Source organism: Salvelinus sp. IW2-2015, linkage group LG32, assembly GCF_002910315.2.
Source record: "Salvelinus sp. IW2-2015 linkage group LG32, ASM291031v2, whole genome shotgun sequence".
NCBI lineage: Eukaryota > Metazoa > Chordata > Actinopteri > Salmoniformes > Salmonidae > Salvelinus > Salvelinus sp. IW2-2015.
Window position 1 is genome coordinate 23,579,981 of NC_036871.1, and position 18,297 is coordinate 23,598,277.

General features: G+C 41.7%; 2 protein-coding genes across 4 annotated transcripts in view; one reads left to right on the forward strand and one right to left on the reverse strand.

Annotated features, from left to right (window-relative positions):
* LOC111957218 (solute carrier family 12 member 7-like) overlaps positions 1 to 6,258 on the reverse strand; it is a 41,861-nt gene extending 35,603 nt beyond the window's left edge. For 2 of the 3 annotated variants that reach the window (XM_023977992.2, XM_023977994.2), the window contains exon 1: positions 6,012 to 6,258. In XM_023977992.2, coding sequence (XP_023833760.1) covers positions 6,012 to 6,129 — 118 coding nt within the window. In that variant the 5' untranslated portion in view covers positions 6,130 to 6,258. The remainder of the gene's footprint in view (positions 1 to 6,011) is intronic. The other variant, XM_023977993.2, reaches the window with a different exon arrangement.
* A 5,313-nt stretch (positions 6,259 to 11,571) lies between these two features.
* LOC111957009 (voltage-gated inwardly rectifying potassium channel KCNH2-like) overlaps positions 11,572 to 18,297 on the forward strand; it is a 71,401-nt gene continuing 64,675 nt past the window's right edge. Inside the window, exons 1-2 of the mRNA XM_070436685.1 lie at positions 11,572 to 11,911; positions 16,654 to 16,884. Coding sequence (XP_070292786.1) covers positions 11,836 to 11,911; positions 16,654 to 16,884 — 307 coding nt within the window. The 5' untranslated portion in view covers positions 11,572 to 11,835. The remainder of the gene's footprint in view (positions 11,912 to 16,653; positions 16,885 to 18,297) is intronic.

Here is an 18,297-nt window from a genome sequence, read left to right on the forward strand (position 1 = left end):
AGTGTCTTTAGATATTTTTGACAGATGTTACTATGGAATACTGAAGTATAATTACAAGCATTTCATAAGTGTCAAAGGCTTTTATTGACAATTACATGAAGTTGATGCAAAGAGTCAATATTTGCAGTGTTGACCCTTCTTTTTCAAGACCTCTGCAATCCGCCCTGGCATGCTGTCAATTAACTTCTGGGCCACGCAGTGCGCGCTAACCAAGGGGACCAGGTGCACGGTGTTTCCTCCGACACATTGGTGCGGCTGGCTTCCGGATTGGAGGCGCGCTGTGTTAAGAAGCAGTGCGGCTTGGTTGGGTTGTGCTTCGGAGGACGCTTGGCTTTCGACCTTCGTCTCTCCCGAGCCCGTACGGGAGTTGTAGCGATGAGACAAGATAGTAATTACTAGCGATTGGATACCACGAAAATTGGGGAGAAAAGGGGGTAAAACTTCTGGGCCACATCCTGACTGATGGCAGCCCATTCTTGCATAATCAATGCTTGGAGTTTGTCAGAATTTGTGGGTTTTTGTTTGTCCACCCGCCTCTTGAGGATTGACCACAAGTTCTCAATGGGATTAAGGTCTTTCGCCTTATGGCAAGGTGCTCCATCATGCTGGAAAAGGCAATGTTCGTCACCAAACTGTTCCTGGATGGTTGGGAGAAGTTGTTCTCAGAGGATGTGTTGGTACCATTCTTTATTCATGGCTGTGTCCTTAGGCAAAATTGTGAGTGAGCCCACTCCCTTGGCTGAGAAGCAACACCACACATGAATGGTCTCAGGATGCTTTACTGTTGGCATGACACAGGACTGATGGTAGCACTCACCTTGTCTTCTCCGGACAAGCTTTTTTCCGGATGCCCCAAACAATCGGAAAGGTGATTCATCAGAGAAAATGACTTTACCCCAGTCCTCAGCAGTCCAATCCCTGTACCTTTTGTAGAATATCAGTCTGTCCCTGATGTTTTTCCTGGAGAGAAGGTCCAGCTTCTTTGCTGCCCTTCTTGACCCCAGGCCATCCTCCAAAAGTCTTCGCCTCACTGTGCGTGCAGATGCACTCACACCTGCCTGCTGCCATTCCTGAGCCAATTCTGTATTAGGCGGTGCCCCGATCCCGCACCTGAATCAACTTTAGGAGACGGTCCTGGCGCTTGCTGGACTTTTTTTGGCGCCATGAAGCCTTCTTCACAACAATTGAACCGCTCTCCTTGAAGTTCTTGATGATCCGATAAATGGTTGATTTAGGTGCAATCTTACTGGCAGCAATATCCTTGCCTGTGAAGCCCTTTTTGTGCAAAGCAATGATGACGGCATGTGTTTCCTTGCAGGTAACCATGGTTGACAGAGGAAGAACAATGATTCCAAGCACCACCCTCATTTTGAAGCTTCCAGTCTGTTATTCGAACTCAACCTGTGTTAACGAGAGAATCATTGACATGATGTCAGCTGGTCCTTTTGTGGCAGGGCTGAAATGCAGTGGAAATGTTTTTTGGGGATTCAGTTCATTTGCATGGCAAAGAGGGACATTGCAATTAATTGCAATTCATCTGATCACTCTTCATAACATTCTGGAGTATATACAAATTGCCATCATACAACCTAAGGCAGCAAACTTTGTGAAAATTAATATTTGTGTCATTCCCAAAACTTTTGGCCACGACTGTAGGATAAGAACCTACAGTAACTCAGTGCAGAGACAACATTTGTCACAGAAATTGATTGGAAGATCACATTTTAAACAAACAGTGTGGTTAGCCTGACTGTAACCACAGAGCCCCTCTGTCTTCTCTCTCTCTCTATAGGAACACAGACACAGAAAAAAAGATATGCCCAACAGATGGTAATTTCATCCTCATCCCAAGTCTGAAATTGTCTGAAGTTTAATTGGCATGTCAATGGAGGTAGTTTTCAGAACAGGAAGCAAAGTTAAGTCAAAAATAATTAGCATGTAGCCTACCATGGTTCTGTAGCTCAATTGGCATCCTAAATCTCCAAAAAGGAAGTAGGCCAGAGTCTTCCTCAATGATAAACACAATTATGAATGACAGGGTAACTGTCCTGTCTTGTCCAGACAAGCCACTCACACTGCCTCAGACTCAGGCTCACTGAATTAAATTAACATAGACTCAAATATGTTTGGCAATCCACATACTGGATTAGAAAGACAGGCTCGATTGCAACCTGCAGGGTAAACTAAGCATGATTGCAACTAGAAACACACAAGGACAAACCAGCAGATCAGTTGATCTCTCATTGTTGTTACCGTGTCAAGTGATTATGATACCAGACAGCTGGTCTAGATTCTCTACTCCCGCTCCCATTGAAATATCAACCCATTAGGAGCATCGGAAACCGTAAGGCTGATGAATGTAAAAATACGTATTTAAGTATAAAAATATAGAAATAGTAGGTCTATATATTTTTTTAAGTTTTACTTTAATTGGCAAAATAATATAATATATGCCATTCAAAATAACTTTATAGACTACGTTTTAATTTGATAAAAAATATTGATTACATAACTCAATCATGATTTAGTTGAGATAGTTACACATTTCAAGTATGGACTGACCCTCGATCTTGATAAGAAATGACCATATCAGACTATTTTATTTTAAAGACAGTTATATTTAATGGATGACATAACTTGGAAACAAATAAAATAATAAGAGTAGAACAGTTTTCTATTCATACAATGTATTTGGTAAATTGCTTCAGTTGATTTGCTGTGGTACATGAGGAAATACTTAATTTCAGTTGAATGGGATGATTGTCAAATAGATAAATCACCCTTAGAATGCTCATAAAGTAGGACTAAATTGTTCTGATGATAATACTAACCAGAGGGCGAAATAGTGAGAGAAAAAAATTTGGGCTGCAATCAAGACTAAGACATCCTCGACATCCGCGTTAGGAATGGTAAATTCCTGGCTAATGTTGGTTGAAATTGAGATCAGCTTTGCGGGTGATTTTAGAGCGTATTGATGGTTTAAGTAGAGACCAGGTGGCGATAATCTGGTGGCATTCAATGGTTGCACTTGGCCCACAGGTTTTATGACTTTGGTGAAGTAAAGTTTTATGACAAAACAAAAAAGCATTTATGGACAGTATACAGTATTTAGTGCATTTCAGGGAGAGACCCATAATGTCAGTTAAAGAAAAACAATTATGTGAAGCCTTACCCTGAGGCAGCCCATTTGGAAAAAAGTTGTTTATACTGGATGTTTTTTGTGGAGACAGCACTGTGTACAGGTACTGTTGGCGTGAGAACATAGAGGAGAGCACATGATGTAACACAGATAGAGCTGGTAATCTGGGACTGAGTGGAGCATTCCTAATGCTGACTACAGCCCAAAAGTGACCACAGCCCATAGCCTTCCCTTACATGTATCCTGTGTGACTCATACTGTACTGCCTTTAGAAACAGCAGCCAGAAAGGTTAAGAGCTCCACTCTCAGTGACACTGGGAATGTTAATCTGCTGCTAGATTTAAATGAAGGCACCATTTCTTAGTTTTAAAGAAAGGTTTGTGTTTGACTTTACTCAATTGGGCACTACAATTGCCAAAAACAAAGTACTGTAAATCCCATAGAATTTTACTCCAAAAATGATCATACACAAGCACTAGTTCTACCTTCCTCAGTGACCTTTTGTACTGCTCCTGACCTCTCTGACCCCTCCTTACCACTTTGTGAGGACAATATTGTATTCCAATATCTCATATCCCCACTCAGGCAGCAGTGGTGGCACCTGGAAGCTAAACTCACTTAACTGAACTGGCCAGAGGGAAAGTAACAAATCACTGCTTGCTCAATCATAAAGTAGGATTTTACGCAACGTCAAAGAGGGCCCTTTGACGTTGCGTAAAATGAAACACTGCCTTTAATTAATTTATAAAGCCCATAGAAGTGCGAGTTACCATACCCGATCACAGGGATGGCTAACTCTGGAAATTCCATCTGTTGCTACAGACTTTTAGTTTCTTCCCACCCAGTGTACGGAACAATCTTCAGAGTTCCCTACAACTGGATGTTCTGGTGCCTTTCGGGAAGTTCAGTGTTGATTGAGGACCTCTTTGTTGATGAATGTGATTGTTTTTCTTGAGTGTGTGTTGTATTTTTGCATTATAATTTATATATTTATATAATTTTATAACGTAATGTAAAATACTATATTAAATACTACAACGTTATCCGCAAAAAAAACACTGTAGTAAATACTACAGTATTGTCTGCAAAAACACTACAGTTTCCACAAAAACACTACAGCTTTTTAACTATGGTAATACCACAGTATTTACTTTGAATATACCCCACCCATTCCCATCCCCCATATCCTAATTTGTGCCACCCATGAGTGGGAAACCTACATGCCAAGTATAGACCATATATTGTGTTCCTTACAGTTTTTTAAAATATATTTTTTACCTTTATTTAACTAGGCAAGTCAGTTAAGAACAAATTCTTATTTACAATGACGGCCTAACCCTGGACGATGCTGGACCAATTGTGCACCGCCCTATGGGATTCCCAATCACGGCCGGATGTGATAGAGCCTGGATTCGAACCAGGGACTGTAGTGATGTCTCTTGCACTGAGATGCAGTGCCTTAGACCTCTGCGCCACTTGGGAGAAGAGCAGAAGCTCTGAACTATCCATTCAGACTCCAGTCTTATCTTCCTACAGGTTATGGAAATGTGCTCTTTTACTATTGTCCAGTAGGTTTCCTCAAGGAGAAAGTCCCCACTTCTATGTCAAAGATGATAAAATAAAACACTATAGTAAATACTACAGTTATGTCCACAAAAACATAAAAAACTATAGTATATACTATAGTAATTATTTATAGTAATACTAGAGTATTTATACTATACTAGTCATGTACGCAAAACACTACAGTAAATACTACAGTATACTACAGACATGTACGCAAAACACTACAGTAAATACTACAGTCATGTCCCAAACACGACAGTAAATACTAAACACTACAGTAAATACTACAGTCATGTCCCAAACACGACAGTAAATACTAAACACTACAGTAAATACTACAGTCATGTCCCAAACACGACAGTAAATACTAAACACTACAGTAAATACTACAGTTTTTTTAATGGGGGAAGAGTTTTTTAGGAAAAACACAGGCAGACACCCACGCAAGCACAAACACATCCACACACTCCAACAAACAAACATCTGGGGTATATAATCCCCCCCGTGAATAGATATCCCTTCCATACAAAGTCAGTGAGGGCTGACAGCAGACAATCAAAAAGGCCTCTTTCCTCAATAAATATATTTTTTAAAGCTACACAAGTGAAAAAACACCTCAGAATCTGAGATTACTACGCTTTTACAAGAATGCCATGTGCAAATACTAAAATAGTATAGTTACAGTAGTAAAGAGCACAGTCAGCCTGTGACATTTCAAAAAACTAACCCTAACCCAATCTCCCTTCCAACAGGAAGAGAACAGTGGAGCTCTACTGGTTTACAGCAAGTTAATACTTGACAGACGAGTGGCATTTTGGCAGTGACTTCAACTGTGGAATGTAAGGCTGAGAAACCTTGGAAGATAACAGACTACTATCCATATTGATTTCACATTAAGAGGAAGAAAGATGTGTGAATGTATTGAGTGAGTGATAGAGTGAGAGGTGGAAAGAGAAAGAGAGAGAGCGAAAGGCAAGGAAGATCTCAGAAAGCCCTTACATCTCAGGAATTGATTTGTCAAAATGACAAAAAGTTCAAAAGTTCACTCTTGTCATAAAAAGTATGTTCATCTCCTTAGGCCAGAGAAAAATAAACAAACAAACAAAACCATATATCATATCAGAATTCTGTAAGTCAAGGGCCAGTTAGCTTTGGGACACAACATTGGGAGTCTGTGTATTGGTTGGACTCCCTGAGGAATATTGTGTTCCAAAGCTAAGTTAAAGTCAACATGTTCAGCTGTTCTACAGATTCTACTCTGCTTGTCTGAGCCTGTCCTGAAAACGTCAACATAGTGTGCCCTCACCTGAGTAGGGCCGTCGTGGAGAAATATCTTCTTCATCTTCCTCACTAAACACACCTTCGAGAGTTGACTTCCCGGCCCCGCCATCCTCTACAGGAACCACAGTGAAGTTGGTGGGCATGTTATCCCCTCACCGCATTGGCTCTATTCTGAGAAAGTAAACTACTCTAGTCCCTCTCACCTTTTCAAGGCACAGTTGAAGTGCTCTCTACTTCTGTCTCTCTCACCTCTATTGCTTAGATTCTGTCCCCATGTGACCAGGCTCTCTCCAAATACGTAGTGTTCTACAACTCCTCCCCCAGAGAAAGTCCTCCTTCTTTACTACACTCAACCTCATCCCCATCTAGGCTATAGCACCTACAATAGACAAGACTCCTAATGTCACAGGGGGCACCTCTTCCTGAACAACTCTCCCTTTACTGAAAAGAGCCCTTTATTTGTAACTTACTTTGTAGAACTATGGTACAGTGACACAGGATTTTGTCTTCCTTCCTATATTTTACCCCCATTTGTAGGCCAGTAGACTACTACATATTAGCACTGGTAATGAAAGTGGTGTTTCCTTTCCCACAGAGCAAAGCCTGCTGGGTAATTCAGAGGTGTTGAATGCTAAACTGACCCTGCCAGTCGAGAGAGAGGGAGAGTGGCCCCCTGGGGTAAATGGCAATCAACACAAAAGGCCCTATGGGCAAGGCATGGGAATCACATAGCCTGAGTGTGCCCCAGAGAAAACATATGGAACAATTGAAAAAGATAAGTATTTAAAAGACCAAAGGCTATTAATGACAATGAAGATTCTGGAAAAACCATACGAATAACGTTAAACACAACAAAATAGTAATAATCTCAAATCTACTACTGGGCGATTTAACTGACATTTTAAAATACATCTTCCAGTAATCATTGCTGAGCCATTTTTTTGTTGAGACAATTTTTACATTCAGCATTACTCCATCAAGGGAAATATAGTATTCTTTCTAAGAAAGATATCTATATATATTTCAGGGTGTTGTGCATCCCTGGAAATAATCAGAATTAATTTCAACATTAGTTCTGAAAACATAGCTTGTCCCAAAAAAGTGTCCTCTTGGCACAAATTACCCCAGGGCTAAGTTGAGCCACAGGACTGGGTAAGTTAAGCACCTACAAATTCATGTACTGAATTTTTTTTTTTACCAGGTAAGTTGACTGCAAACACATTCTCATTTACAGCAACAACCTGGGGAATAATTACAGGGGAGAGGAGGGGGATGAATGAGATAAATGTAAGCTGGGGATGATCAGGTGATCATGATAGCTTGGGAATTTAGCCAGGACACCAGGGTTAACAACCCTACTCTTACAATAAGTGGATCTTTAGTGACCACGGAGAGTCAGGACACCCATTTAACATCCCATCCAAAAGAAGGAACCCTACACAGGGTAGTGTCCCCAATCACTGCCCTGGGGTATTGGGATACCTTTTTTTTTTTTTACCTGAGAAAAGAGTGCCTCCTACTGGCCCTCCAAGACCACTTCCAGCAGCATCTGGTCTCTCATCTAGGGACCAACCCTGCTTAGCTTCAGAAGCAAGCCACTAGTGGGATGCAGGGTTAGATGCTGCTGAATGAAATGTTACCACTATATTTTTAAAACCATGTCTGTCTTTATTTCCCAAACACAATCACAAACACCTCCCTCTGCAACTAGATCCTGGACTTCCTGACAGGCCGCCCTCAGGTGGTGAGGGTAGGTAGCAACACATCTCCCACACTGATCCTCAACACTGGAGCTCCCCAGGGGTGCGTGCTCAGTCCTCTCCTGTACTCCCTGTTCACCCACGACTGCATGGCCAGGCACAACTCCAACACCATCATTAAGTTTGCTGACGACACGGCCTGATCACCGACAACGACGAGACAGCCTATAGGGAGGTCAGAGACCTGGCCGGGTGGTGCCAGAATAACAACCTATCCCTCAACGTAACCAAGACTAAGGAGATGATTGTGGACTACAGGAAAAGGAGCACCGAGCACGTCCCCATTCTCATCGACGGGGCTGTAGTGGAGCAGGTTGAGAGCTTCAAATTCCTTGGTGTCCACATCAACAGCAAACTAGATTGGTCCAAACACACCAAGACAGTCATGAAGAGGGCACGACAAAGCCTATTCCCCCTCAGGAAACTAAAAAGATTTGGCATGGGTCCTGAGATCCTCAAAAAGTTTCTACAGCTGCAACATCAAGAGCATCCTGACCGGTTTCACTGCCTGGTACGGCAATTGCTCGGCCTCCGACCGCAAGGCACTTCAGAGGGTAGTGCGTACGGCCCAGTACATCACTGGGGCAAAGCTGCCTGCCATCCAGGACCTCTACACCAGGCGGTGTCAGAGGAAGGCCCTAAAAATTGTCRAAGACCCCAGCCACCCCAGTCATAGACTGTTCTCTCTACTACCGCATGGCAAGCGGTACCGGAGTGCCAAGTCTAGGACAAAAAGGCTTCTCAAAAGTTTTGACCCCCAACCCATAAGACTGCTGAACAGGTAACCAAATGGTTACTCGGACTATTTGCATTGTGTGCCCCCCCCAACCCCTCTTTTACGCTGCTACTACTCTCTGTTTATCTTATATGCATAGTCACTTTAACTATACATTAATGTACATACTACCTAAATGGTCCGACCAACCAGTGCTCCAGCACATTGGCTAACCGGGCTATCTGCATTGTGTCCCACCACCCGCCAACCCCTCGTTTTACGCTTCTGCTACTCTCTGTTCATCATATATGCATAGTCACTTTAACAATACCTACATGTACATACTACCTCAATAAGCCTGACTAACAGGTGTCTGTATACAGCCTTGCTACTCTTTTTTCAAATGTCTTTTTACTGTTGTTTTATTTCTTTACTTACCTACACACACACACACACACCTTTTTCCCCCGCACCATTGGTTAGAGCCTGTAAGTAAGCATTTCACTGTAAGGTACACCTGTTGTATTCGGTGCACGTGACAAATAAACTTTGATTTGATTTTTGTCGTTTAATCATTTTAAGCATCTTTTAACTCAGTCTTAACACCTTAGAAACACTTTGTACTTTTTTAAAGACGGGCCAGGCCCTGTTGTTTCCTCATACCTCAGCGACAATGCCTTGCATTATGCCTGTTAAGAAAACACTTTAATAGCGGAGGTGCATAAAGATGGTGTCCCCCATGCACTTACCACAAATTCCTTGTTTTTTTAAGTTCACCATATTGTACATTGCTCTCCGCTACTTTTTTTTGGTATGGTCATTAGCAGAGTATACATTATCCCAATTTTAGCTTCAAGACTGAACAAAAAAAAGTAGATTGTGCTGATTTATTGGCACATTAAACCATATTGCGTGATGTAGTTTAAAAACTCAGTGGATAGTGCTAATGATAGTATGAATAGTATGAATGATAGTATGAATTCTGCCAACTTTATGCACATTCGCCATTTGCTCAACTTGCCATTGGCTCAACTTACCCTAAGTCTGTAAATCACACTGTGTTCTGGGTATGTGCTAGAAGCCATAAACTTTGTCATGGGAAGATAAGATAAGAGGTTAAATGTCTTGTAAGACTGTGAGGGTCATTAAATGCTCCTTTGGCAGTTCATATAGGTAGTTTATTGTCAAAGCTCATACAGTATTGACAAAAACAACTGTGCGTCAATTGAAAAGCAAATGTCAACAAGACAGATAAACTATTTGGAAAATGCTGTAGTATAGTCCAATTTGTCATGTTGTCAATCATCTGTAGTCTTACCAGTTGGATAATTTTATAGTTTGGATAGAACAAAGTAGCATTGGAATACAAAAAAACCTTTGGTTAAATTTGACTGGCTTGTCAATGGGCAATGTTTTGACATAGAAACATATCCTTCACAATTTAGTTCGGGACTAGGCCTACAGTCAGAAAGGAACAGGCAAAGCACTTGGAAATCTTTGCTAAGAGCACATTATACCAAATGTTCCAAGACAGCGGAAAACCCATCCTTGCGGACATAACAAGGGCTATAAAGGAAATATGAACTTCAACCTGGGTGCAAGCTTAAGCTTGTCTCCCGGGCCTAGGTTCGAGAGACAAGCTTGCACACAGGTAGAGTTTCATATTTCCGTTATAGCCATTGTTAAGTGTAATGAACATAATGGCTGAATTAAATGCCAAAGTAGAACCTGTAGACAGTGGAGCATAAACAGACGAGGTCAGTTGCACATGAGAGCAAAACCCTAAGATGTTTAGCATTCAAACCTGGCCATTTATAACCTGCTGTTGCCACCTGCTGGTCATAGGGTCATACTGTAACCTACCACAAACCCTCTAGTAATGTGCTTTCTGTGTCTCTAGATGGCAATCACACCCTTCATTATTCAGTCTGGAATGATGGCACATGGTCCAATGTGAATGAGCATAGTCCAGGTGGTGAGTAAATTATGCTATAAAATGGTAGGCTATTTAATAGCATATATTTTAAATAATTAACAAAGCATGAATCTCTGATCTAGGCCTATAATGTAGAAGTTTTACCCTTTGCAATATCACAATCCATTTTTAACACACAGAAAGGAAATCTCCTGTTCAATAAAGTAATTTCTGAAATTGTCAACCTCAGTCTGACTGTATAACATCAACAAGAAAAAAACACTCCTTGGACAATTGACAGAGACAAAAATCCTATGGGGCACAAAGTACATTCAATTAGGGGGAGAACAATGTACATGACATTGGCCAGGCTGGAGGTCAGGAGGGGAGCAAGGTGAAAGTTGGAGAATTTTGCCTTTTCCAAACACCTGAAACAGCTGTTTCCTGCAACCTAGAGCCATAGTCAGTATGCTTAATTCTATGCAAAACATTTTTTATATTTTTCTACATATCTAAGCATACCACTTGAGCTGTCTGTATCCTGACTTTWAAAAAAAAGAAAATATGCTTCTCTGCATCTCTGCAAAAACAATTGTGTAAATGTTTGCAAATAATTTGAGTTTTATTCAGGACTTTTAGTTATTGCTTTCTTTTCTAAAATCAACCAACCTTGTCAGCAGGCATGCCAGCTAAAATAGTTAGACAAGCTAGCTGAAATGGCTTCTTGGTAGCTAGTTATGAGGTTGAGAGTTTGGGAACCTATCTTGGCTAGCTGAAGCCAACTTCATGGCTAGTAGCCAACTAGGTGGCTAGTAGTATTACAGAGAAATAACACAAATAAACATTTTTATGGGCATGACGCATCTGCCAGAGATACAGGGGGTACTTATATTTGTCATGTTACACTAACGGAAATTAGTTTCTTGCATATCCCAACTCCCCCTCCCCCAAATTATTATTATTATATACCTGAAAACTCCATCCATTACTTGATAGACCATCTTCATTTCAAAAGCAGAGGTTGCAGCCACGGTCCGACAGTGAAACAGGATAATAGAGCAGTAATGTCAAAGATGTTATAATAATCGGTAGCAACAGTTCTGTAGGCACCTGTGATTTGGAATTGCATATTTCACTGAAGAGGCGGTGCTACTTCCAAGCAGGGAAGTAACGGATGGATACATCATCCGTAAACATCAAAGCAGGTCGGTTGATACACGGCCAAATATACTATTTGTTTGGGTAATGTATAAATACAATCGTCGGAGTGTCTGCTTTAGAAAGTGATTAAAAAAGTAGTTGACACGTCACGCCGCAGGACTTGGTGGTGGCTGTGACATGTTTTCAGCTACTTTGGGATTTTTATAGGGGTCACATAGGCTACAGCGGTGCAGAGTGCTAGATCTAGACAAGAGTCTGCGGTCCAACTTTCCAAACCGAGGGAAATACCGCCCAAAAGATGCCTGTTCGGCGGGGACACGTGGCTCCTCAGAACACTTTTCTGGATACAATCATCCGAAAATTCGAAGGACAGAGTAAGAACTTTTTTACTTCAATATTGAGTCATTTTGGGGAACCATGCTGTGGTTTGGAATGTAATGCAAACCGTGTCTTTCGATTTGCAAAATGCGTTCTTAAATGCATTTTGTCCCGATTAAAATGAAAATACCAGGCTATTATTGTAGGTAGTCTGCCTGTGTTCATTATAGTTCATAGGTTTCATGAGATGTGACCACTTTCTATTATATAGTGTTATGATTGTCCTGTAAAAAGGAGCGTATTGTCTCTGCAAAATTTAGCCTTGATATGACTTTGCAAATATTGAACCAAATAATATAGATGAAGATTAAAGATGTACAGTATGCCGCACAGTTGATTGTATAGTCTCAGGGGTAATTATATGTTTACCCTCTTGGTATTGGAATTTTACACACATAGTCTAATGATAAAGGCATGGCTACATTTCTACCTGACATTTACTGGGAGACTAATATTTCAAGTGGATATAAATAGGGCAGCAGTGTCTGTCAGAGCATAAATATGGCTTATATCACAGCAGGACCTGAAGAACCCGAGCTGCATTTCTAAGCAGGATGGGAGAGAGTAAAGCAGCTACATTTCAATAACTAAAATCCATCACTGAATGTTTCCTTCTGGGGACATATTTTGATACCAAAACGTCATCTACTTGTTTTTCTAAGGCTCTAAACAGTTTATAGTTTTGATATAAACAGCAAGTCTAGTAGTTGAATGTGAAAACAGACTTGCACCTTACAGATTCTCCCATCTTAGTTCTCATGCATGGTTTACATGCCTTGGTGTCACTGATATGGCATGTTTGGTCAAGTAGAATAACCAATTTAATTTGTATTTTAGTTTACAAAAGGTTCAATCAGTAAGGCTGGAATGAATGCTTGCTTTAAATGTATCCAGTAAGCATAGGGTAAGGTGGGGTAACTACCCCCCCCCCCCCTAAGAACAGTGTCCAATTGCTGACACAAAGCAAAGTTTGGTAAAAATGAGGTATATGGATGGTCATGCTTAGGCAAGCAAACTATGACGGGAAATACAGTGCATTCAGAAAGTATTCAGACCCCTTGACTTCTTCCACATTTTGTTACGTTACAGCCTTATTCTAAAATAGATTAAATAAAACATTTTCCTCAACAATCTACACACAATACCCACAATGACAAAGCAAAAACATGTTTTTAGAAATGTTTGCAAATGTATAAAAAAAAAWTTTAAACAGAAGTATTCAGACCCTTTGCTATGAGACTCGGAATTGAGCTCAGGTACATTCTGTTTCCATTGATTATCCTTGAGATGTTTCTACAACTTGGTTGGAGTCCACATGTGGTAAATTCAATTGATTGGACATGATTTGGAAAGGCACACACCTGTCTATATAAAGTCCCACAGTTGACAGTGCATGTCAGAGCAAAAACCAAGCCATGAGGTCGAAGGAATTGTCCATAGAGCTTCGAAACAGGATTGTGTCGAGGCACAGATCTGGGGAAGGGTACCAAAACATTTCTGAACATTTGAAGGTCCCGAAGAACACAGTGGCCTCCTTCATTCTTAAATGGAAGATGTTTCGAACCACCAAGACTCTTCCTAGAGCTGGCCAAACTGAGCAATCAGGGGAGAAGGGCCTTGGTCAGGGAGGTGACCAAGAACCTGATTGTCACTCTGACAAAGCTCCAGAGTTCCTCTGTGGAGATGGGAGAAGCTTCCAGAAGGACAACCATCTCTGCAGCACTCCACCAATCAGGCCTCCACCAAGCCACCTCAGTAAAAGGCATATGACGGCCCACTTGGAGTTTGCCAAAAGGCACTTAAAAGACTCTCAAACCATGAGAAACAAGATTTTCTGGTCTGATGAAACCAAGATTGAACTCTTTGGCCTGAACGCCAAGCGTCACGTCTGGAGGAAACCTGGCACAATCCCTACGGTGAAGCATGGTCAAATCAAATCAAATTTTATTTGTCACATACACATGGTTAGCAGATGTTAATGCGAGTGTAGCGAAATGCTTGTGCTTCTAGTTCCGACCATGCAGTAATATCTAACAAGTAAGTAGCAGCATCATGATATGGGGATGTTTTTCAGCAGCAGGGACTGGGAGACTAGTCAGGATCGAGGGAAAGATGAACAGAGCAAAGTACAGAGAGATCCTTGATGAAAACCTCTTCCAGAGCGCTCAGGACTTCCGACTGGAGCGAAGGTTCACCTTCCATCAGGACATCGACCCTAAGCACACAGCCAAGCCCACGCAGGAGTGGCTTCGGGACAAGTCTCTGAATATCCTTGAGTGGCCCAGCCGGAGCCCTTGAACCCGATCGAACATCTCTGGAGAGACCTGAAAATAGCTGTGCAGCGACAGTCCCCATCCAACCTGACAGAGCTTGAGAGGATGTGCAGAGAAGAATGGGAGAAGCTCCCCAAATACAGGTGTGCCAAGCTTGTAGTGTCATACCCAAGAAGACTCTAGGCTGTAATCGCTGCCAAAGGTGCTTCAACAAAGTACTGAGTAGGGTCTGAATACTATGTGATTTTTATTTTGTTTTTTATTTTTAATACATTTGCAAACATTTCTAAAAACCTGTTTAGCTTTCATTATGGATTGATTAGATTGATGAATAAGGATGTAACAAACAAAATGTGGAAAAGTCAAGGGGTCTGAAACTTTCCGAATCACTGTAAGTGCTACAGTTGACAATTTTTTAGTTATTTAATGAAATCTTAATTTTACAAAAGTTTGCCCCAAGTACTGTGGGTAACTGCCCCCTGAAGTATTTTATAAATGTATAATTAATCTTAAAGGCTAAAGTCTATGTGTCTTATTTTAATTAAATAATCAAAATATTAAACAAAATGGTATTGCACATCTCACTATTAATAATTTTCGCACCAACTCATGTCCAATCATAAGTATCTGAAAAATGACTTTGTGATTCAATGATGTTACTTGAAAATGATTTGGACATAATTTAAAATGCTTAATTTAGGTACCATTAATTTACATTAGATTGCCAGGGGGCAATTTGCCCCATCTGGATCTGATGATCATTCCTCAAACTATTAATAAAATGTCTGTTGTATTCTGACTCATTCACTGAAGCTGTACTAGATTGAACTGTAGTAGACTGTATTATACACTGCTCAAAAAATAAAGGGAACACTTAAACAACACAATGTAACTCCAAGTCAATCACACTTCTGTGAAATCAAACTGTCCACTTAGGAAACAACACTGATGACAATAAATTTCACATGCTTGTGCAAATGGAATAGACAACAGGTGGAAATTATAGGCAATTAGCAAGACACCCCCAATAAAGGAGTGATTCTGCAGGTGGTGACCACAGACCACTTCTCAGTTCCTATGCTTCCTGGCTGATGTTTTTGGTCACTTTTGAATGCTGGCGGTGCTCTCACTCTAGTGGTAGCATGAGACGGAGTCTACAACCCACACAAGTGGCTCAGGTAGTGCAGCTCATCCAGGATGCACATCAATGCGAGCTGTGGCAAGAAGTTTGCTGTGTCTGTCAGCGTAGTGTCCAGAGCATGGAGGCGCTACCAGGAGACAGGCCAGTACATCAGGAGACGTGGAGAAGGCCGTAGGAGGGCAACAACCCAGCACAGGACCGCTACCTCCGCCTTTGTGCAAGGAGTAGCACTGCCAGAGCCCTGCAAAATGACCTCCAGCAGGCCAAATGTGCAGGTGTCTGCTCAAACGGTCAGAAACAGACTCCATGAGGTGGTATGAGGGCCCACGTCCACAGGTGGGGGTTGTGCTTACAGCCCAACACCGTGCAGGACGTTTGGCATTTGCCAGAGAACACAAGATTGGCAAATTCGCCACTAGGCGCCCTGTTGCTTCACCAGATAAAAGCAGGTTCACACTGAGCACATGAGCACATGTGACAGACGTGACAGAGTCTGGAGACGCCGTGGAGAAGTTCTGCTGCCTGCAACATCCTCCAGCATGACCGGTTTGGCGGTGGGTCAGTCATGGTGTGGGGTGGCATTTCTTTTGGGGCCCGCACCGCCTCCTCATGTGCTCGCCAGAGGTAGCCTGACGCCATTAGGTACCGAGTCCTCAGAGCCCTTGTGAGACCATATCTGACACATGCACGGGGCCTGCTGAGGTCATTTTGCAGGGCTCTGGCAGTGCTACCCTTGCACAAGGCGGAGTAGCGGTTCCTGCTGCTGGTTGTTGCCCCTCCTATGGCCTCCTCCACGTCTCCTGATGTACTGGTCTGTCTCCTGGTAGTGCCTCCATGCTCTGGACACTACGCGACAGACACAGCAAATCTTCTGCCACAGCTCGCATTGATGTGCGATCCTGGATGAGCTTCACTATGAGCCACTGTGTGGGTTGTAGACTCCGTCTCATGCTACACTAGAGTAGGAAGCACCGCCAGCATTCAAAAGTGACCAAAACATCAGCCAGGAAGCATAGGAACTGAGAAGTGGTCTGTGGTCACCACTGCAGCAAATCACTCCTTTATTGGGGTGTCTTGCTAATTGCCTATAATTTCCACCTTTTTGTCTATTCCATTTTGACAACAGCATGTGAAAATTTATTTCAATTCAGTGTTTTGCTTCCAAGTGGGAACACTTAATTTCTATTCGAAGTTGTGATTGACTTGGAGTTACATTGTGTTGTTTAAGTGTTCCCTTTATTTTTTTGAGCAGTGTATGTGATGACAAATTGCAATGACTCTTTAGATTAAAACAATATTGATCTATTACTCCCTCCCTCCTCAGATCGCAAGTTCATCATCGCCAATGCTCGCGTGGAGAACTGCGCCATCATCTTCTGTAACGACGCCTTCTGTGGCATGTGCGGGTACACGCGCGCTGAGGTCATGCAGAAGCCGTGCACCTGCAGCTTCCTGTACGGGCCGCACACCAAGAGGCCTGCCGTGGCCCAAATGGCCAAGGCTCTGCTGGGCTCCGAGGAGAGGAAGGTGGAGATGTCCCTCTACGCCAAAGATGGTACGACCCGACCTGGCACAGCCCGCCAGGGCTTCAGCATGGCTCACATTTTATTTTTAAACATAAAATACACATAGGAATAGTGGTTATAAAGTATTTCATTCATCAGTGTTTAATCTTTCATTTTAGGTAATTTTTTTAGGTAATGCCAGAGGCTTTTATTGAGATAATGAGATCCTTATAAAGGCTTTGGGTATTGGTTAATCCTAGTTTGATAACACTTTACTTGAATGCTCTGTCATAAGGACCACATAACACTGTCTTGATGATGGTACAGAAATGGATGATGTTTTTTGGACCATATAGCTGGAGAATGAGATGTGCATATTGAACATTCCATTTCCCCTCTCAATGTCCAAATGGTCCATGTGTTTATGTGACTCTATTATTCCTCTCATAGGTTCCAGTACACAGCTGTGCCAATTACAAGAAGAGATAGGAAAGCAATGAACTATAGATAGTGTTTTTATGACATCTTGATTGCTCTCTTCAGTGCCTGCCTCATGCCTCTCCAATGTACTCTAAATGGACATGATGCTTCCTACACCCAGAAAAACAGCCCCCTACACACACACACACACACACACACACACACACACACACACCCTTCACAGGGCAGGTGGGAATAGCGGAATCAAAACAATAGTAACAAAAGACAATGAGTTGTGACCCAGCTCACTCATAACATTCAGTGAACCATATGTTTCTTAGAGCGTGGTTGTCCTATGGTGCAGGATAGTTGCTTGTCTTTGGGACATTCTCAGCACATTTAAGGAACTTGACAAAATAATGTTTTTTTACTTTAAACAGAACGTTTCCTAAAAGTTCAAACATGGTTACATTTTGTGTAATGTTCTAGGAACATTCTCCAAATGGTTTGACATGGGGAATGTTCTCCAATAGCTCAGAGAACATTATGAAACAACTTTCTTCTGTGGGAATTTCAATACTTCAGCATAACATTTCCTACAGCTTTATTCATGGTTCTATTTAAAGTAATGTTCTCATTGTTCTGACAATGTTATGAAAAAACGTTCTTCTGTGAGAATATCAGTACTTCAGCATAATGTTTCCCACAGTTTTCCTCATGGTTCTTCAATTTAAAGCAATGTTTATATTTACAGTACATTTTAGTCATTTAGCAGCCGCTCTTATCCAGAGCGACTTACAGGAGCAATTAGGGTTAAGTGCCTTGCTCAAGGGCACATCGACCAATTTTTCACCTAGTCTGCTCGGGGATTCAAACCAGCGCTCTTAACCGCTAGGGTACCATAAAAAAAAACACAAGAAAACATTAGTAACATTTAAATAACTTTCTAAGAATGTTATTTAAAAATATACATTCCGTTCTCAGAGTCAACAAAACTCTCTCTATCCTCTATCTTAAGTGTGTTCAGGTGTGTTGGCCACGCC